General features: G+C 39.0%; 1 protein-coding gene across 1 annotated transcript in view; it reads left to right on the plus strand.

Annotated features, from left to right (window-relative positions):
- The first annotated feature begins 6,662 nt into the window (after nt 1–6,662).
- The window catches only part of baiap3 (BAI1 associated protein 3), a 48,426-nt gene continuing 31,806 nt past the window's right edge, over nt 6,663–23,282 (plus strand). Inside the window, exons 1-2 of the mRNA XM_080905110.1 lie at nt 6,663–6,771; nt 17,508–17,653. Coding sequence (XP_080761236.1) covers nt 17,517–17,653 — 137 coding nt within the window. The 5' untranslated portion in view covers nt 6,663–6,771; nt 17,508–17,516. The remainder of the gene's footprint in view (nt 6,772–17,507; nt 17,654–23,282) is intronic.

The raw sequence follows: 23,282 nt of genomic DNA on the forward strand, positions 1-23,282 counted from the left end.
TAACTCAGGCTGGATATTTTTGATGCTCTCAAAACAGTCAGGTAACATTGTTGCTACTAACCTTAACAGGGTGACACTTCCAGCCATCCTTTTAAAGATTACAGAGATTACAGGGCCAAATGTGAGCTTCTTTTTTTTTTTTCAAATAAAGCATAAAGCATTGTGTAAAAAAGTCCGAGCCACCCCACCCTATTCATTCATTTATATTTTGCTAGAAAAAGGAGAACTAGGCTCAGTAATTTATTGAAAGATGTTTGTCGTACATAGAAATACAGTATATAGATGTAGTTTAAAAAAGAGTTTGTGCACTTCTAAAGTACTTTAAAGCCAATATTTGGTATGATCACTTTTATTCTCCAACACAGGCTAAATTTTCTTTAGAAGGTTTCTAGTAATTCTTTAAGTAGTCTTTAGGAAAACCTTTCCAGGCCTATTTTGATGCTGGCTGCCTTTTTTTTTTCTGTTCTCTCTAAGCTGTTGCCAATCATTTACTTTCCAGATGGTGTGGCATCATAATTCCACCAATTTTGACAAGATCCCTAATACCACTGAGTGAAATGCAGCTCCAGACCACGATCTTCTCTGCTGTACCTGTCTCCTTGAAGCAAAAAGTTCCCATTCGCACTCATCACTTCATAAGAGCTGTTGCCACTGATTTCCTGTCCAGTTATTGAGTAATTTGGCACACATCAGTCTTTTCTCCCTGTTTTCTTTTCTTAAGAATGATTGCTCGACAGCCACCCCATGGACACCATTTCTGGTGAGGCTTTCGTGAATAGTACATGAGTCAAATGAAGGGACAGATGCATCTCTCAGGTCCTCTGTGTCACATCCTTCTTAAAAATGTGACTTTCAGATACTGTTCATCTGCTGCAGATAAAGGCTAAGACCTATTAAATTCTCATTCGTGATCGTGACGAACTCCAATTGGCAGTTTTCTCTGTGGCAGCATAAAAAGGCAGCATGGAAGTAAAAGTTTGGATGTGTCACCACTTTGCCCAGGTCTGGAAGAAGACACAAACTGTCACCCTTGGATAAAATTGCTAAGGATTTTCAGAAACAACCTAGTGTTACGACTGTGGCCGTAACTGTGTGGGGATTTGAGTGTCTAGGTGCTCCTCCGGGTATGTTACGATTTGGCGTTGGTAATGTGTTGTTTTTGCGTGACTGTTATGTGTTTCCTACTTTACTTTGAAAGTCTGTGTCATCTTAGTGTGTTCAGTTTACGTTTCCTTGTCTCGTCAGTTCTAATTTGCCCCGGCTGTGTTTCCCTCCTGTGGTCCATTCCCTGATTGCTCCTTCTATGTATTTAAGCCCTGTGTTTCTGTATGTCATGGTCGCGATCTTCCCCCCCGTTGTAAATAGTTTGACGTTTTGATGTAAATAAATTCGTTTTGAGACACTTTTTGGGATTTTGGTGGAGAGCCTTAGTGTTTTTCTTCGTAGTTTTGTTTTCCTTATTTTTATTTTCCTGCGTTGCACCCCGGTTGCCTAGGCCGGGGTGTAACATATGGGGGCTCGTCCAATCACTGTGGGGTCCGAGGGACCGCTCCAGCCTTCGTTTGTCTTCGCTGGAGGGTCCGAGGGACCGCCTCAGCCTTCGTCGTCTGCTGGAGGGTCAGGGGGACCGCTCCAGCCTCCATCAGTTTCATCTGCCTCCGCTGGAGGGTCCGTGGGACCGCTTCAGTTTTCATTTGCCTTCGCTGGGGGGTCCGAGGGGCCGCCTCAGCCTTCGTCGTCTGCTGGAGGGTCCGTGGGACCGCTCCAGCCTTCATCCACCTTCGCTGGAGGATCCGAGGGACCGCCCCAGCCTTCGTCGTCTGCTGGAGGGTCCGTGGGACCGCTCCAGCCTTCATTCGTCTTCGCTGGGGGGTCCGAGGGGCCGCCTCAGCCTTCGTCGTCTGCTGGAGGGTCCGTGGGACCGCTCCAGCCTTCATCCACTTTCGCTGGAGGATCCGAGGGACCGCCCCAGCCTTCGTCGTCTGCTGGAGGGTCCGTGGGACCGCTCCAGCCTTCATCCGTCTTCGCTGGAGTGTCCGAGGGCCCGCTCCGGTTTTCAGTTTCCACTGGAGGACCCGTCCAGTCGTCAGCGTCGCCTGCGGGACGGTGGCCGGTGCCGTATGGGCTGGACGTGGAACTTTTCATTTTTTTCGTTGGGGTTGTATGTTTTAAATGTTTGTTTTTTTTGGGTGGGGGGGTATGTTAGGTCTATGCTGGGTCAAGTGTGCTGCCTGTGCAGGTGTTTACCGGTCACAACCCACTGGTGTTCCTTTCCCGAATGTGCAACTCCAATCAAAGACTTATGCGCTGGTCCTTGTTGTTGCAAGATTTTAACTTTGAGATCAGCTACAAGAAAGGGAAGGTTAACGTATTGGCTGACACCCTGTCTAGAGCACTGTCTCCTTGAATTAAACATTTTGGGGTTAATGTTAATTCTTGGGTAAGGGGGTGTTACGACTGTGGCCGTAACTGTGTGGGGATTTGAGTGTCTAGGTGCTCCTCCGGGTATGTTACGATTTGGCGTTGGTAATGTGTTGTTTTTGCGTGACTGTTATGTGTTTCCTACTTTACTTTGAAAGTCTGTGTCATCTTAGTGTGTTCAGTTTACGTTTCCTTGTCTCGTCAGTTCTAATTTGCCCCGGCTGTGTTTCCCTCCTGTGGTCCATTCCCTGATTGCTCCTTCTATGTATTTAAGCCCTGTGTTTCTGTATGTCATGGTCGCGATCTTCCCCCCCGTTGTAAATAGTTTGACGTTTTGATGTAAATAAATTCGTTTTGAGACACTTTTTGGGATTTTGGTGGAGAGCCTTAGTGTTTTTCTTCGTAGTTTTGTTTTCCTTATTTTTATTTTCCTGCGTTGCACCCCGGTTGCCTAGGCCGGGGTGTAACACTAGAAACCACCAAAACTCAACCTTGCCAAGAACTGGACACTGCTAGAACACCAGCGTCCCATCTCCCACGTGAAGCCAGTTTTTTATCATCATAAACTGAGGGTGCAGACCAAGGAAAAAAATCTTAAAATTCAGTTTCGCAGTTATCCACATGGAAAAGCCAAATGCACTTCGGAGAAATGTTTTATGGTCAGACAAACATTGAGCTATTTGACCACAATGACAAGAGGTATATATTTGGAGGAGTGCAGTTGAGGCTTTTAAACCTCCGATTTCAAGCATGTTTGCAGTGGCATCATGCTCTAGGGATGTTTTGCTGGTACTTTGCAAAGCCCTAACCTCACCTCTATTGAAAATTTGTTCAAAATTTATGCTTAGAAGACAGGTCCCTGCTAGGAAACCAACCAGTTTAGATGAACTCAATTCTGCCAAGAAGAGTGGTCATATATTCAGAAGCTTACTCCTGACTACCAAAAATGTCTGGTCAAGGTACAACTTTCTAAGGGACATTCAGCAAAAATATTAGTGGGGAGTAAGTATACATTTTAGCTTGTACGTAAAATTTTAACCCTCTGTGAATTAGAGAAAATAAAAGAATCCAACTTGTAATCCCAGTTATTGTTTTTTAAAATCAATAAAGCTGTACGTACCTACTGGATCTGGACACCCTTTATGCAATGTATAATGGATTTATCTGTACAGAGAACGATGTTACAACTAATATACATATGTGCTGAGAATATGACGCTGTTGGGTGGGTTGGGGATTTCAAGGTAACAGTTACAGGAAGTGTATTTTAACCACCTTATAATGGTTGAAAAAACTGACGTTGTTAGTGCAGTTCTCATCAAGAAAGTGCAAGGTCTCGTTCAATGGAAGGAAATGATTCAATGCACTAAATTCCAAGACTATATTGAATATATACTATAACTGCTCAATCATGTGGCATCTGTAGGACTTTAATCTCTTCAAGTGCTGGACTTTGAAAGTCACTTTTGCTTTTGTCTTCCTTTTGAAAAATCCTTCTCTTATTATTTGCCACCAATACTTCAAGCACTTGGAGCCAGCTGGGGAAGTTCGCTAATGATGTGTCCATGGAAACAAGGCACAGGGTCACATGTGTCTTATCACTCAAGACAGGAAAAGCCCTGTGCTTGATTTTTCTTAGATTTTAAAATGATGTCAAAATACATCAAAATCAAGGAACAGTCTACCTTTTTGGTTTTCCTCATTAGTAGATTTGATAAGGCTTTTGATATTATTCTTCCGACTCCAGCTTTGGAGTCCTTGTCAGTCTATTTTTGTATTACTCACAGGAGGCACTTGCAATCAGTCATGAAAAAAATACCTCTCATAAAAAAATAGAAAAGAAAAAAAAATGAAGAAATAAATAAATAAATCAAATAAACAGGCTTTTAACATTGGCAATTATCCCATCACGACCCTCCCAGTGATCAAGTATCAATTAGGAAAGGCTTTGAGCAGAAAAACAGCAAAATATAAGATTAATTTTGAAGACTGAACTACAGCTCTTATGTTCTTGAATGCCAATGTGTTTACTCAAAATACAGCTGAAGTGCTCTGGTATTGTTTTGGTTTTAATTGGAATGTCAAGAGGCTCTAAAATAGATGTAAAAACTTTTTTTTGTTTACCGTGATTTGAAATAATATGCTAAATTATTTCCATAAAACATGTCTATGTTTTATGGGCTTTATAGGCTTTATAAACAAAGGTCACTCTTACTTAATTTAAAACCATTGTAACACAATAACTGCTCCAGGCTTTTATGTACATTATTGTCAGTAAACTGTGATAAATGAAATCCCCTAATAAGATAAGCTTTGACTTTGTTGACGCTGATGAATAGTATACATTAGTGAATTGCCAGTCCTACGCTACAAGATGATGCCTGCTTGCACCTTCTGCTATGATGTCTATAATTAGAAAAAAGCAATGGTATGATTAATGTTCCTGAGCCAGTTTAAAGCACATGCACGTTCACTCATGTGTCGTGTGAGAAAATTTCTGACGTGTCATAAAAGAAATGACTCCCATATGCTGTGTTTTATCTATTTAACCCTCAGAGTAACATTATATTACTGCAATGAAAAACAGGCCCTGAACTTATTATCAAAGCAGGCGTATTGCCAAGATGTCTAATTTAGCTACATAAAGAAAAGGATTATTTCTATCATTTAAATACTAATCCCACATTTTTAAATTAAATGGGAAATGATTATTAATAATGGATTACCTACAGTGGCCATTATATCCAATTGTGTATTTGTAGTCTACTTGAATTTTTTTGGTTGCAGCATGTTTTCTTTTGTCCCTCTGTCCCACATTGCTCTGCCTGTGGAGAAATTTCATGTTCAACACATAATGTACATTCAGAACTAATACTCTGTATTTAAAAAAAAAAAAAGAAAGAAAAGAAAGAAAGAAAGAAAAGAAAAGAAAAGGAAAAAGTGAAATATTGTCTTTTTGTATGAAAATGAGACCTCAGTTTGAGAAACCTCTAATGCCTTTTTGGTATTCTGCATAGGGCATACTCTACTTTTATTAAAGTCCCGTTTAGGTGCAACAACGCTGTCAGAGCACCGGAAGAGCTAATTAAGCAAAGCAAAGAAAAAAGTACATGAATCTCAATCTGACTGACAGCTGAACTTGCTCCCCTCTGCCGCTGAGAGGATTATTCTCGGCGACATCCCTCAGCAACAGTCAAATGATGCCTTCAGGTGAACAATGTAAACTTCCGAATTTCACTAAAGTAGCTTGGTTAGTAACAATCAGCATGAAACGGGCAGGGGACAAGACATACCTGTACTGTAAATCAGTGTTGGAAAGCGTTCATTTAAAGGACAGAAAGTAGACTAGTAATTTTACTGACTTAAGTGGAATATGACTAAAAAAGTGACTTGAATATTAATGATAAATGATCAGAGGGACAGCACAGGTTTGAGCTGAAATTAAAGTTGGAGACGCAAGGCTGAGATTGTTTGGACATGTGCGGGGGAAAGATAGTGGATATAAGGGGGAAGCATTTTGAAGATGGGGCTGGCAAGCAGGAGGAAAAGAGGAAGAAGTCAGAGGAAATTCATGAATATAGTGATGGAGGACGTTGGTGTGAAAGATAATAGAGGTGATGTGAAAGTAAGGAAGATTATACGCTGGGCCGAACCCTAAAGGCAGCAGCAGGAGGAGAAGTAGAAGTAGAAGAAGAAAAGGGTGCTCTTGTATTCTACCCAACTTGTCATCAGAAAACAAATTCTCTGCTAAACCTACCTCACCCCTCAAAAGTTAAAAAATAAAATAAATAAAATTACTAACATAAAAATATGTAGCCTACATTTTTTAAATTTATTTTTGATTTTCACTTTAAGTCGAGGTAGCAAATGTTGGCCATGTTACACGATAAATGATTCGACTGTTTCGTTTCTATTTCCTTTGCCTTATACTTTTTTCTCCTTATCGGTTAACCCGGCCAGCCATATTACTTACTCGTGTATAAACAGTAACAATCAATCTACGCAGTACACTTTGTTTAACGATCGGTTGTCCACAAAACGGTCAACGCTTAATAGCCATACATCCGACCGTATTCAAGGGCATTGAAGTATCGCGGCACTTCCTATGGCCATATTTGGAGTGAGCATCGGTGGAGCGTGAGCACAGGAAAGCATTTCGAAGGACTAAAATGAGCTTTTGTCTGTCGTCTGTCATAAGAAAAAAAATCCAAACGTTGTTTTCACATAAGTTGACTGCGCCGCGTTCACAGAGGGAAGCAGCGTCCTGCTGCAGTGAGCTTTGATTCACAGGAACTCTGACACGCAGCAACAAAAGAACATTTGACACTGAGAAAACTGTCAGGAGACACAGGTAAGGTGTTTTTTTTTTTTATTTTGAATCATTTAACACCTTACAAAAATCCCCCTTTTAAACTAATTAACCAAAAAAAATAGAAAAAATGCGTCACACAGCTGCAGACTCATCGTCATTTATAAGGATGTTAAATTGGCACCTGTTGATCTGCATTTCCTCTAGTTGGAAATCATTTAAAATTAGTCTTTTTAAAGGATGATAAAGTTCTGTTGACGCACTGATGATATGAAAGTAGGCTCTACTGGAATAGCACATGAAGGACGACGTGAGGATTTATGCACTGGGCAGCATTTATGGCATTTCTCGTAAAAAGATCCTGCACAATCTCTCTGCCATATGGCCAAAAGTTGCCCCCACTGATAAACATACAGATCATAAACATGGTGCTGCAAGCTTGATCAGAAGCTCGAGGAAACACTGGTATACATTTAATAATAAATATTCATTTTAGTAGAATTATGTTGGCCTTAAACTCTCACAGGTAGATATGATTGTATGGTATCATCATTAGTATTATTACTACTATGTTTTATGCATGTGGTTTTTATAATTGAGCTGAGGATATAAAGCTGTTTACTCTTCAAATTTCTATAGATACAATGCCCCACACCCATAAAACACACACACACACACACTCAGGAAGATAAAGGTAAGTTGGATTTAAACCTTTTGATTTGTTTTTGTTTTTTTACTACTTAATCATGTCAGTTCTAAAGCTTATTGAGCTTATTTGTAATGCTTACTGAGCTTTATGTATAAATCAATGTTCTGTCATAGAGATGTATGTGAAGCGCACCCTCTCTCTTTCTCTCTCTCTCTCTCTCTCTCTCTCTCTCACACACACACACACACAAACACCGACTTCTCTGCTTGAAGCGTCTTTTTCCCCAGTGAAAGCCGCAGCAATAGTGAGCTGGTAATTTACCTGAGCTATTTATATTGACAATAATTACATGTACAGCAGATTAAAAGGGTAATAAAAAGGATTATATCTCATTATTCACCATCTGTATAAAACTCGAAGCGCTGGTGGTGTATGAAACAAAACAAAACAAAAACAAACAAACATAGTGATTCTCAATTTTGCAGAAATCATCTCCAGTTCATAATTCCTTGCTCTCTGTGGCCTCCCTTCAGCTATCTCCTTATGAGCCTTGCTGGTGCAGGTCATAGCCCCACTTTAGAGTCATGAGTCCATTAGACATTAATTAATCGTTACCTCTTTTTATCATACAGGGCCTCAGTGGTTATTACTCACAAACCTGTCTATGTAAAAAGCAGCTTGCGCACACTCATAGAGGCATGACAAAAGGTTATGGTAATGCTGTACAAACAGAGTATTCAGATGTTTGGTAGTACGCCATTAATTACAGCCTTTGTGAAGTGTTGCATGTCTTCAGAGAATCGTATTGTAGCTCAGTGTCTTGTAGATGCAGATTGATGTTTTTGCGTAAACTATAGAGCATTATTGCCGCTGCATAATAAGTCAGTGGTTTCTATTTTTGAGAGTAGTGTTACTGCTGCTGAGCACTTTCAGGGTGACAAAAGATGCATTGTGTGTAGTATAATAAGCAGGGATTTTCACTATTGTTTAAATTTTATATTTTGTGCGTGGCTGTCAGTGGTTTTTGCTGCCTTACTGTGCTGCAGACGCCCTTTACAAAAGCTCTCTGCCGTCAATTCCTGGGATTTTCTCTGGCAATCAATTTCCAAGCCGGAGTGCCTGTCATGTGCCTTGACAACACCGACTCTGTTAGCTCCTGGGAATAGACAGCTAAATGTTCAGTGTTTTTTAGGTGAATCATAGATTAGGTGTTATCTGCAGGTGCATACAGGACAGGTCACTACGATGTAATGTCTGCACTTTTTCCCATTGATCCCACTGAAAAGATATTACAGAGAGCTGGCAGTTTAATCCATTTAGCCTTTTGTGTCCCCAAGGGCCAGCCACATAATAACATTCCAGTGACGAGGCTCTTGGATTTGACTTAAAGGTGGTTTTTAACACGGGCAACTCTGCAGAATAATCTACTTAGAGTTATGATATGATCTGAATGTGTAAGCTGCCATGCTTAAATTAAGTTTTGAGGAATATGCAGGTCAAAATAAGCACGTCTTGTTTTATTCAATTACATAAACTGCCACAAAGGGATGGTTAATTGTTCCCTTTTATTTCAGCGACTCAAGGGGAATGTAATAGCATTTCAACTATGTTGATCGAGGTGTCTCTTTAGAGCTGTTGTTAATCAACTATTGCAGAACGCGCTACACTTTTTAAATCATGCTTTTTATTTGTTCTTGTTTCTAATGTCTCTGTAAAGCACTTTGAATCACCTTGTTGTTGAATTGTGCTATACAAATAAACTTGCCTTGCCTTGCCTTGCCTTTTGAGGTTATTGATTTTTTATTCTTTCGCTGTCTTTTGGACAGAATTGAAAATATCAAATGGGACCAAGTTAAAAGTATGAACTGTAGTTATTAGCTCATGAATCACACTGAAATATTCTCAGGACTGAGCATTAGGTGAACTAATGACTGGCACTAAATAGGCAAATGTAATGTCAGTATCAGCTTTGTATTTTGCAGCATTAAAGTGAATGCATTATAAAACCCAGGGTCTTTTTTTCAGCCCTTGCAGAATTCCATTTACCTGTATTTACCGACTCCTTTCCGCTGCTGTTACCATAGAGACTAACCATCCCTATCAGCAAGTCGCCTTTGGCTGCCGGGCTCATTGGATCTCACAGGAAAGAGACACTGGTGAGCCAGTGTTTCCCTGGCTTGATTTCGGCACCAGTGTAGTGAGAAAGGCATTTGCTTGGCTTTGACAGTGTTTCCTTGGCAGCTGGCGCCACACCAATAGTGGCACGTCGACCCATTTTGTCACTATGGGTTGACAGCCGAGACAGAGTGAAATCAGCTGGGAGAAATCCACTCCCGTAATTGAAATGAGTTCACCTGGGAGACAGCTGCTCTGCGGCGCCTGCTACCTGTCAACAGTCCACGCTTGCCAGTCTGCATGTAGTAGATATAATATGATGCCTGAGCAAGTCTTCCACTGGTGGCGCCATAGTGTGGAAGTTGAAAGAGATGCCTCGGGTATTTCAGCTGTGTGGCCTTTGTAAGATGTCATCCACAGAGCATAACTCTGTTAAATAGATGCTCTGCAATAAAGCTGTGACAAGTGGCAAGTGCACACGAAGCCAGCTGGAACATAACATTTATGTTACAATTAATGCTTTTTGAAATTTTTCTAGGCTTGAATTAATTTTTTTATTTTTGTGATATTAACTGACTGACTAAAAAAAACTTTTTTTTTTGCAATATCTGTTTTTTATACAAATCATATAAATATTTGCTTTACAAGTACAAAGTATCCCATACATACCCTCAGCATGAGCTTTTTCTTTTTCCACTGCACTGTGCTTTCTGTTCTGAATGCTTAAATCTCTGGATAACTGCAAAACTTGTCATTGTTCACTGTCACTTTCCTCTCACCTACAACTCACAGTAAAGAACTGGAAGGACTTAACTGTTGTTTCCTGTCAAACACTGAAGAAGCAACATTTAAGCTCTTGAAAAAAGCACCCTGAAAATTAGGCCACAATTGCTTCCTTTATAAGCTACTTTTTGGCAGTCAACCAGGAAACCTAGTAAATTACAAGTGTATCATATGAATAGGAAGCAAACTAAAAATGCCTCATTTATAGCACCACTTGAATATAGTGTGGTCTTTGATTATCATGCAAAAAAAATGTCAATATAAGTCAAACAAATAAGTGTTAATAATTGCATTTGTAGGGGACTAGGAGTCTTAACCCTACTGATCAAACATATTTGAACATTGAGAATCTCAAAACCACGGGAAGTCATTCGATTACGAATAACTTTTCTTCTTCGACTGCTTCCTTTAGGGGTCATCGCAGTGGTTCCTCTTCCTCACCATATCCCTAGCATCACCATCTCTAAACCATATATCATAGCAGGTCTTACAGTTTACTCAAATATTGTAAAATATGAAAAAAATAATGGTGTTGTCGAGGCTGGCTGTGTGGCAGGCAGGAGTCGGATCAAAACACAGGACTCTAAAACAAGAGGTAAACTAAAACGCAGCTTTATTGCTGAACTTAAACTAACTACAAAATAATGCAGGTCAAAAACCAAGGAAACCAAAACAACAAGTCTGCTATGGGGATAAATGTCAAGGGAGGACACAACAAAGACAGAGGCAAACTGAGGGTATAAATAGACAAGAGGAGATTGGGGTAGAGTGGAAACATCTGAGAAAACACAGTTGAACTGAATCTAACTAATGAGACAAGGGGGTGCAAAAGTAGGAGGTAAAATAGGAGATAACAAACACTGGGATCAGGACTAAGACATACAAACTTGAATGAGAATTAAAAAGGGATCCCAAAGACAGCACACTGAGAAACCAGACCAACACAGGGACACGACAGAGGAGACAGAAAGGCACACAGACATACTGACAAGCCTAGGGCAGACTGGACAGGAAAGACAAGGATAGAAGGATAGAAAACAAAACTCAAAGAAAGACAAACACACAAACAAACAATATAATACTTCAAAGGACAAAATATAGAAGTTGAATGTTTCATTTCCCAAAAGAACAGAATCACAAGTCCACAACAAAAATTAGTTTTAATTAAGTGCTGGCTCGAAGTGCCCAGGACCAGGAAAGATTATGTGAGGATATTATAGTCAGGAGTTAAAATTACATTTTAAAAACATGCAATCTTTATTAGTCCTGTTGTAATTGCTGGCATGTCTATATGTACAACCACCACCACTGATTCAAAACAGCAAATTTACGCCTTATCGCTACCATTTTGGGAAACATCGAAAACTGCTAAGTGCGTCGAAGTAGAGGAAATTCCAAGAGTTTCCCTCTGTGGTGCACTGGAAACAAAACACTGATGTTATCTAGCAGAGAAGAAGTATCAACGCTTGAGTCTAACAAAGTAAAGTGTGAATTCTCCATGTGGACAACAGATGCCAGCCTCCAGGATCGATAGCATACTCTCCTTTGGCACAGTCAATGATGCAACTTCTACCCCGAGCTTCTGGCTTACTCCGAACCGGAAAGCCGACTGCATGCTGCTCTCTCTGTGCAGTTGGCCTGGTGCACCGACTGACAGTCACACACACAAATACAGTATGTTTCATTTTCTGGATTCATTTGGTGTAAGCAAATTCAATTCAACAGGCAACCTTCATCAGCACCATCCTAAAAAGACAAAAAAAAATCAACATTGCCAGTAAAATGGGTGCCATCAGCTCAGAATCTCTTCCCACATACCCACCAAGCTAATTATCCTCTAACGTTGATATTGTGTCTTGTAAAAGTCAGAACAAACCCTTCCCCTGGCTCACTCTGTTTCTTTCTCGTCGATGCGCAGACACTGGCTGTCAAATATTGAAAAGGAGTCTGACTGTTTGAGGCTGTCTGACTGTCTTCTGAAACAACTTCTCCATCAATCAGACCCTCTCTCCGTTGTGTCCTTGTCATTTCTTTTTTTGAGTGTTCTGTCTCTTCTTCTTTCACTGTTTTTCGTGGCACAGACACTGTTGCAGTTGCACAAAAGCCACTCATTCATCCAAGTGGAGCTGCAATCTCAGTCCCTTTTATACAAATTTCACATCAAAATTTAAAAGCCATAAGCAGTGTCGATGGGAAGATGTGAAGGGGATTCTTGATACTCTCCTCATCAGTTACTAGACAGATACAAGCTGCGTGATTAATGAGGTTGCAATCATTGTAAAGCCTTTTGACATGAAGAGTGAAATGAAAAGTAAACACAACTATAAACTGTTTTGCTGCTGCGGTGATTACAAATGTAATGTTAGTGCTCAGAAATGTGGCAGCTAATAAGTGTGCTGTGTTCCTGTGAAAGTTTGGTAATCAACATCAGTTAAGGCTGAGCAAATAATATTCTGCTAAATCACAATTTTTCATATAATTCAAGTGAATGAATGACAGATAAGAACTGCAGAGGCCTGAAGGTATACCCCTGTGGCTGATCCAGGCACAAAAGAGGGAGGACAGGTGGTGATCAGGCAGGTAACTATTAATCACGTTTCCAGATGTCTACCTCTGAAAACCTCCTTATGACTTTTACATCCTCTAGATCAATCTTGCTGACCAAAGCTCATTTCCTGTCATGTGCTGTCTGAGGTAAACAGTTCAAAACATGGTTTGGGCTTTTAAGGAGAGGTCAAAGTGGAATGCTGCAAAGAAAAGGCGTGTGCTGAATTCATAACACAGTAAAAAAAAAAAAAAAAGGTCTTAATATGGTCATTTAAGACTATTTTACTTTGTTGCTTGCCACTCTTAAAACTCCAGGAAAAACCAGTATGTTAACATCAGAGGTGGGACACACCAGCCACCACAAAATACAATGTGATCACAATATTTTGACATTTTTCAGTATGGTAAGTATTGCAATAACATATAGTGAGATTTGTAACCTTCTTCAACTGCAAATGATGTCCTCAAATTAAAAGTTTGTCAATATCTGTTTTATCAAAAAGATAAAGCTGTCTCATTTGATGACACTGTCAGCAAAACCTGCCATAAATGTTGAGTTGAGTGCCCTTAGGTTGTCCTCATTGATAAAGACTAATTCAGAATGACAGCAAAATGTTGGCAATCTGTCTGCATTTATAAATTAGATTGTGAGATATGCAAATAATTGCTATCTCTTTGAGGAGGATTGCTGTCGGTCCAAGCCTATTTAGTCACCACAAGTAGTGATCGGTACCAGGATGTAAAAAACCCCCCAAAACAATTCCATGTAATTACCATTTAGCCACCAATTTATTTATTTTTTAATTGTGACTGATGACTCCTGTCACTGAGCCATTATTAGGAGCTAGCTTTATCAAGCTAAGTGTGTCCGATGTTGGATTTATTTTGTTTGTTTGGTTGTCTTTTTGGGCCGAGTCAATTTTCTAACGTAATCTCACAATAGTGGTGTCTGAGATGAGGCTTCTTTTTCTTAGTATTTAAATTTATTTTATAAAATATAGATATTTAGTGTCCTTGTATGAAAAGAATATCACCATGCAAAATATCACAAAATGATGCTCTATTGATATTTTTCCGGTACCCCTATTATGGATCAGTAACAAATTGATATGATGTTATATTTTGCCTTTAGAAATTGGTCAGCAAGGTTGAAATTGGTTAGAGTGTGTGTGAAACTGAAGACTGGAAATAGAGTGAAAAGAGTTAACCGTTCATCTGATATCACTCTACAAAACAAGACAGGAAATGAAATACAGCAGGATAATCATCGTCTCTTGATTGTATTTTTAAATAATCACTAGAGCCTAGAATCACAATTAAAAATAAAACATGTTTAATCATCCACACCCTAACTTTAATATTAAATTGCAAGCATTTGTAGATTAAGTCCTAATAAACAGCACGTGCTTCCGACATACATAATGAAGTTCTTTGCTTGACTAAGACAAAAAAAACTGAAGCTTAAAAAAATATTTTTGTGTGCCATAGTTTTGGAGCAAACTGTGGTTATAGGCTAACCACAGCTGATTTTTGATATTCTTGATATTTTAAGCTTTATATTGTGGTTCCTTCACATATTTGTGTTATTCCTTTACATGGTGAAAATGACAGCATGTGATATTTCCATCCAGAAGAATTTGTTTGATTGTTTGGCTCTGCACGGAGCTGTGACAGCATATGATATTGTTATTAGGACATATAATTTAGTTACACTTGAAAGTCACTATGAAGCCAAAATGAGAATTCACTTTATGGCAATTGGCTTTGAGAGAGAACTACTCAGTCTCAGAGAATCGCTTAGCAACACAGTGCCAATCTCTTTCAGGATGTTGCATAGGCTCAGATTTCTAAATTCATATTTCATACTCATGACAGCCCGAGGATAGCTTTCTTTATATATGCTCAGATGCCATTTTTGAATTTGTTAAAAAAAAAACTGTCATGTTATGAAATAACTATATAAGAAATTAACTATTGGACATAATCTTGTTTAATTAAATGTATTATATGCAAACAACTCTTAGTTATTGTTTGCAAAGATAACAGTCAACCTGGTTTCATCCTGTGTAGCTCAGCTGTCCACTCATTGAATGCTTCAGTAGTGTGTGTGGCATAGCTTGATGAATGGCTCCTTAGTTCAATAAGTCTAATTAATGCTGTTACAAATGGGTCATTTACAAGTTAAAACATTCATCATCCAGAATAATTGAATGACCAAGGTCAGTTTGAGATCACTAAGTTCCTTTAGGGGATTTTGTTTTGTTTTTTACCCAGATGGAATTAATAAATAATTTTTTGTGATCCTGACTTTCTAGCCAAAAGACAGATGACAGGACTGATAGCACTTGTCCCAAAAATGAATATAAAACGACAGAAAGCAGCTGGTAGTCTTCTGAGCTCCAACCTACAGGGAATTGCCAATCTCTGATTTCTCAAAATCCACCTATCATTAGTCACCACATTCCGTAATATCTGTTTTGTGTAATGTACATAAAACAGAAGGTAAAGGCAGCCAGTACAGTTATCAGTCTGTGAGCTAAGCCAAGAAGAGCAGCTGAAGCTGCCAGCATCTTATTTACTAAGAGACGCAACACTTGCTATCAATCTTATTAATCAAATTTAAGCGACAAAACAATAACGTTAATTGCCAAGAAATGCAAAACAATCCTGTGTAAAAGTTGCAAAATCTCGAGATGTTAAAATTCCCATTCATCACACAATGCTGAATCCCCCAAAGTGCAGCTACATCATAGCTACATCAGCCACCCATTATTTGTCTATATTTTGCTAGGAAAATTGGGAATATAATCTTTATTTATTAAGAGATTTATTGACCAATAGTGTTCCATTGTGTGTTTTTCTTTCCGTTTACTGCACTGGCAGTATGTTTGGGATTATTGTTAAGCTGAAAAATGAATATGTTGCCAATCAAATCAGGAATTGTTGGATGGATCATGCACATACTGCTTAACATTTGAACTAAAGAGTTCAAATTTGCACTCATCCCTCCATAAGATCTCATAAGTTCTTGTGTAATTTGGCATACCTCAGAACAAATTATACTTTTGCATTAGGCACCTAGTAATAACGTGCCTAAAGGAATTAAAAATCATTTTTTAAGTTGTCTTATTTGTCTATTTTAAGTCAACATTAAGTGGCTTAAACAAACAAACAAACAAACAAACAAAAACAAATCAATTCTTCGAAAATGGTCAGGTATGAGAACTTGAATAATTACGTTTACATTAATATTTACTGCTTTCATGTAAACTGGTTTTGATTATGCAAGATGTTTTCCCCAGTCACTGCAGGCAGGGTTAATACATGCTAGACAGATTAGCAGCAAATTAAAAGGAAGTGAATAACACTGATTATGTTGATACAATAGTAGTTGATAAGGAGTGGGATACATAAGTATTGTATGTAAGAGAAAGTCTGCCCAGGTCTATGTGTTATATATTTGTCAAAATCATAGCTCCATGAAAATTTATGTGTGCCTGCTGAATTATTGTGACAGCCTGTGCAGACACTGACTTCTAAAATGTATAACAGGAACAAATACTTGGTTAACGTGTGTATAGCTGTCGGTGTTAGTGTCTGCAAGCGAGTACAATCCTAGTCTAGAACAAAGTGAACAGTCAGTTTGTACTTGATGTACTGGAAGCAGGAAAAAATGTGGATGACTTAGCAAAGGAGCAAATTATAACAGCAAGCAGCAGGGTCAAAGCAGCCGGTTTTGTGATATGCAGTTGTTAGTACCTAATAAGTACCTACTAATTCCCAAGAAGGACAAATGTTAAGCCCATTATAGGTTTTGGGATGGCCATAGCTCACTGACGCCTGTGAAAAGCTAAGGCTGGCTCATATTGTAGTGTGAACATGGTGTGATGATCTGGCTAAAGTTCTGCTAAGAAATCCTTGTTCCTGGCATTCATGCAGATATTACACTGCCAACTACCACTTACCTAAAATGATTGTAAACCAGATACCAGATACCAGTAAAGTGGAAACTCAGTCCAGTCCACAGATCTCTACCTCTTACTCACGTCTGGTTTCCTGACACGCTAGAAGATCAAGCGAAGTCTGCGCCTCGAGGAATCTGAACTGTTTTAGCAGTACGATGTAGAATTGCATAAAATTACATCCGCACAAAGACCAGGTCTATAATTAAGACATTCATTTCCAAATTTAGTTTCTACGTAACTCATTATTTTTTTAACATATATTTTATGGTTCTTTTAATTATAAAACATCTTTTGTGACCATTACTTTTATGCAGCCTTGTTTTTCCACTCTCTCTTTTGTTTTGCATATTTTTTTACAAAGTGCAGTGGAAAAAATAGGGTTCAATTGGCTCTGAGCAGGCCAGACATAAAGGTGAAAGATAAATTGCATACCCTGCAGCATCGGTTAGGTGCAGACAGAAATAGAACACAGCTCCTGTTGAGGAAGAGAATAATTATGTTAAAGGTGAAAGAGGGTGATTATGCAGCTGATTAAACTAAAAGAAGCCTTCAGACCAAGTGTATTTCTAGAAACAAGTAGTTTTATGAATATTGTCTTGTACCTAAAATCAAATGTATTATGACAAACCTTCCCAGAGTTGAGCCTGCAAATTACTAACTCTCAGGGGTTGCAGCGAGTTGCAGAGTCTTAACATGTGCTTCCTGTCTCCACTCTGCAGTGAAACATCATGACTACGCTGCTGGACCTAAAAAGTAGTGTGCTGAGGCAGGTGCAGAGGAGCCAGTCGCTAAGGAGCCGAAGGGAACCTCCTCCTCCGACTGCCAGCAGCCCCCTCACACACTGTCCTGACCCCTTACCTCGCAGGTGAGTCAGCCGGATGCACATACATGTACAAATAGTACCACAAACAAATAAACAAACATTCAATCATATATGTTCACCTGTGGCGGACCGCCAAAATCTCCACCCCCACACTTCCCTTCAACTTGTGTGTGAGTGGAGCCACCTGGTGCCACCCCCACACTTCCCTTCAACTTGTGTGTGAGTGGAGCCACCTGGTGGTCCGCCACACACCGAGAATAAGATTTCCATACCCGCATTCCACGCCACCTCTGGGGAAAAGGACTTTTGTTAGGCAGAAAGATCGACCTGGAAAGGATGTGCAGCAAATTAGGGATATTAAAATGTACCAACGAGTGAAGAGAGTGTCAAGGTGGAGTACATTGAGAAGCTCGTGAATGATGAAAATGAAAAGATGGATGGATGGATGGATGGATGGATGGAGGAAGGTTAGTGAATCACGTGGTTAAAAAGATGGTTGGCCCAGGTAACACATCTGTGCAGGGATGGAGATGTCTAGGAGAGAGGGCAGTGAGCTTTTTATTCAGACTGTTTAACACAAAGTTGGAGAGTCAGAGGATGTTTGAGGAGTGGAGAAGAAGTGTACTGCTGTTGATTTTCAAGAACAAGGATGTGTAAAGGAATAAAATGGTTAAGTTGGTTAAATTTTGAGAATATGGGAAAGAGTTGTTAAAGATATGTTAGAAGAGTTCAGTGAGCAACAGTATGGCTTTATTCTGAGAAGGAGCACTACAAATGAAATATGTGCTTTGAGGGTGTTGATGGAAAAGTATAGAGGTCAGAAAGAGTTGCGCTGTTTCTTTGTGGATCTAGAGAAAACATATGATAGGATAACATGAGAACATCTGTGGTGTTCTATGAGGAAGTCAGGAGTGTAGAGAAGTATTCTGTGCAGGAGATGTTTGAGGACAGCAAGACAGTGGAGAGGTGTGTGATAGGAGTGACAGATGGGTTCATCAGGCATCGCCTCGGAGCCCCTTTTTGTTTGCAATGGTAATGGATAGGCTGACAGTTGAGCTAAGTCTCTGTGGACTGTATATTCATAGACATTGTTGTGGTCTGTCTGAGGTGGAGGTATCCTCTAGAGAGAAGACAAATGAAAGTCAGGAGATGCAAGACAGAATACCTATGTAAATGAGAGGGAGACAGGTGTTACAAGAAGCTGCAAGGAGCAGAGGTAGTGAAGGTGGATGTGTTTAAATGCTTGGTGTCGACCATATAAAGCAACTGACATTGCACTAGAGAGGAGAAGGAGAATAGAGTGAAAATTTACAAGATAGTAATTAGAGACCTGCTGTGATGAATGATCCTGGAAGAGTTGAAGATGTTAAGGTTTTCAGTGAGAGCAACCAGAACAGTCAGGATTAGAAATTGGTATATCAGAACAGGTTGAGTGTTTTGGAGGCAAGGTTAGAGAGGCAAGGTTGAGATGGTTTGGAAACACTGAATATTGAATTGCCAGAGAGGAGGAAATGATGAAGACCACAGAGAAGATTCTAGGATTTGATGAAGAAAGGCATGCAGAGTTATCAATAACGTCTATCTAATTTTGGGTCATGTTATAGCAGCCTTCAAATCTAATTATGTGTAAAAACAAAATGTTGCTAGGCAACCAGGCGTGCAGCAGTAGTAGTTTTACATTAATTCCTTTGGGGTCAAAATGACGTACCCGGCAGTTTTGGGTAAAAGTGTTCATAATTTTTTTTTATTTTGATCCCACAACCGCTAACAAGATGAAAACGTGCTTATCAGGATAGAAATGTTATGTCATAGGACAGATCACTCCAAACAACTTTGCATTGATTTGTACGAACTTTTCATTCCAAGGGGGAAGTGGGCCTTGACCATCCTTATCACAGCCCCCTCCCCTCACTAGCAGCTGAACACTTCAGCAATCGTTGAGATTCATACCACTGAACTACACTTTATGAGGAATTTAAAAGTGAGTAAAGGTCCCATTTAAAAAAGAAATGTAGCATTGTAGTATTAAAAAGTTACTGAACTACCTGATCTTTTCTTTTAAAATGTGTGATATACTCCAGCCTCCGCGCAACCCAGAATTGGTTGCATGGTTATTTTACAGCTTCTGTTTTGTTTCTCACTATGGCAGAGAGCTTGACAAATAGTTTTCTCAATTACGTAACTGAAAAAAGTGCATCTTGATTTTATTTTGTCTTTTTTTCCCCCTGTGGTATTGAAAATGGTGTCAAGGATTTTCCTGGGTATCCGTGTCAAGTTTAAACCCTAGTCCCAAAAGGTTCATTCTGTTGATCCGGACGTAATGTTTACAGTAGCAGAAACATTTAAATCCTAGTATTGTGAAACCCTAGTCTCCTGTGGATACTCAAGAGTTACTCAGCGCACAAACATGACAGGTTTTGCAAAAGCCCTAAACACCATTACCATGAGGCAAAAATAAATCTCTGCCAGATGTAGAATCAGATATATAATGCTCATGATAATCTCCCTAATGATAAGCGGAAGTCTCAAAGCTCATTTAAGGAAAAAAAATAAATGTTTTTTCCACATTTTGGCACCTGCAGTGAAAGCACAAAAGACATAGTTCAGTTGCTTTAAACTAGACCTCTCCAAAATCACAAAACACATTTAATAGATGTTGAGTTTTCCCTCATTTAACAGTTTCCTATTACAAATTGAAACACCTGTAAACAACAACTTTTAAGTAAAACCTTTACTGCACTGAAGATCCATCCACAAAGACTGTAGAGTCAGGATTTGACAAAACTCCATCACGCTTTATATCCTACTGTTAAATAATTTGCTGTTTGTGACTAACTGCAGATACTTTAGTCTTCCTCAGCTTCATCGCAGTTCTTTCTAAGTAACTACAAAACTAGCAAGAAAACTGAGACCTTATATATTTCTCTTTTGAAGGCACTGTATTCTTGAGTGTATGAAAAACATTGCCTGGTTACTGTGGCTCTGTTACTGTCATGGATATGTCTGTATAGAGTTATGAGGATCATTAACGTAAAAGTGACACATTCACATGACAAAAGCGCCGTGATGGTGACAGTCTGATGAAGCCAGTAATGTTATAGATCCTATTTCTGAAATGAGATTATGGTAGATAGAAACCTTGTGACAGGCCAGTGAATATGCTAACCTCAGAGCTTTTTTATGCAGATAGCCAACAATAGAAAACTAAATGGATAAAACCTATCTGAATCTCTGAAAGGGCACATTAATCTAAATCCAGTATTTTAGTCACCCTTTAAGCCAGTATAGACAGTGGTTGCCCTGTATTGTTCATCTTCATGCCATACACACATACATATTTATCTATACTCTGCAGTATATCCACTAGATACCTTGTGATGTTTTCTATTTTTTTCTCTCTCTTATAATGCCATTTTTAATTAATTTCTTAAATGTGTTACCATTAGCTTATGCTAGTTATGTTAGTGGAGTTTAGTTTTTTCTTCGCAACAAGTGGAATAGGGAAAAAAAAGAGTCATCTGATTTATTTCAGTCGTGTTTTGAAGCTTTATATAAAGCCAAAAGTAATCGTATGAACCTGAGGTTTCTATAGCAACCTAAACACAGGCTGCTGCCGTGATGTGAACTTATACTTGTAATAACAACCATTTCTATTTTTAACATTGAAGATAACCTCAATCGCTGCGTTGAACACTAATCGAATTTGAATTTGAAAGTGTGATGCTGAACATACAGATTATTTTTGACGCATTTTTCACATACATTTTAATTCATTGTATTTTTTAAGATAACTTAAAGAGGTTTATTGATTTAGAATTTTAATATTTTTAAGCAAAATTAATATCACATAATAGAAGCTGATTTGTGCTCTTTATTAAAGACCTGATTTATTGTCTTCATTAAGCAGTGATTCGACCTGACAGTATCGCACCTTTCTCTCATTTACCATGCCAGCTTCTTGGTGCTGCAGCTTCCCCACTGAGTCTCAGCTGTGTGCATACCCTGAGCCCTCATCATTAGAGTCAGGCTGTTGATCTTTGTTATCCATTCAGACGCCTGCTGACCTGGATGCACTTTCACTTTAATTGAGAATTTGCAAATGAGGCCGGGTGGATTTAGGCTGCTCCATCCACGGTTGTTGACCCAGTAGTACAGTCGGCTGTCAGAGCCGAGCCCTTTCCGAGCAGAGACCTGCACATCGGAGGTGAACTTTTTAATTCAGTAGAGCAAATTATGTTTTACCTCTATGTGAGCTGGTTTTTTTAACAATGTGGAAAAGCACAATACACTGTCAGCAATCAGCTCGACTGGCGGTACAGCATATAAACCCACCAGGGTTTATATTTAAATTTATATTTTGTTTTTTTGTTGTTGTTGTTGTTGCTTGATTACTTTGCTGTCCACTTCCACATCCGTCAAGAGAAGTAGTCTTCATATTTCACACTTGACTTCACTGTGTTTTGAATCCCCAGCTTGCTTAATGGCTCTCACTTCTCAGTGTCACGGTATCGAGGCTCTCGTTTTTTAATAATGCAGAATAACACAGTCAATTGAGAGTGACATTAAACAGAAACCCCTAATGCAATAAAAGTCAACACCTGCTATTGCAAAGTCAGCCAAGACTAGTATATTTTTAATTTTTGCTTTACAAGTCCTTGAAACGAGCAGGACCTACCATGTTTTACTTTATTTTCCTGACTTCCTGGCTGTCTTCCCAAAACCTAGAAAATCTTAGTAAAACTTTATTTCTTTGTGTAGTAATTAAATTTTAAAAGAGCTCAGTAAAGTAGCTGAGAATCTCAGCCTTTAGCATGTCAGTCAAATAATAATACTGCACTTATTTGAGACTGCTTCCAGCATCACATGAGTAGTTGTTTTTGCATTCAAACAAGAATTTAGATCGTATTGTGGGAATAACCAACCAGGGATGGAAAGTAACAGAGTAGTTCTGTGCATGCACTATTAAAAGAGGCAGTTGTGCTTTCCACTCTGATTTGGATAAATATTGTAAAGTTGACTGTTTTACAAGCTCTGCAAAATGTAATATGGTCTCCTAAATAGGTTATTTAAACATAGGATATATATAAACATCCTAAAGTGTATTTGTTCCAAACAGCTCCACCTGTCAAGTATCAGAGGAGGATGAGCCAAAATGCAGACTCCTAGGCAGACTGAATAAAAAAAAGGAAAGCCCTTTATTTCAGCTGATACAAATCCAAAGAAAGAAAAACAGAATCCAAAACAGGCAGAAAACACATGGGGAGGAAAGCAGATGCTGTGAGGACAAAGGGTACACATACACACTGATGGTGAATTAGGAATTTAAACACAGTTGGGAAAAAATGAGACACAGGTGCACACAAAACAGGGAAACACACACAAGAATAAGCTTGGCACAGGGGAAAGACACAGGAGGATAGACAAAAAGGAAACACAGAGGATAGGATTGTAGGATTTTGTACTACACTGTACAAAAAAAAATCCTAAAAAAAACAGTAATATTCCAGCAGCTGGGGCGCCAAAATAATACCAGAAAATAACTTTCTCATGAAAATACGGTTATTTTCAGTAATGACAATACAGTTTGTTGCCCTAATTTTACATGGGATTTTGCCTTTTTCAAGTGCTTTAAACATTAAATTAGGAACATTTTAATGTGATTAAACAATGA

This window comes from Rhamphochromis sp. 'chilingali', assembly GCF_963969265.1.
Source record: "Rhamphochromis sp. 'chilingali' genome assembly, chromosome: 15".
Taxonomy (NCBI): domain Eukaryota; kingdom Metazoa; phylum Chordata; class Actinopteri; order Cichliformes; family Cichlidae; genus Rhamphochromis; species Rhamphochromis sp. 'chilingali'.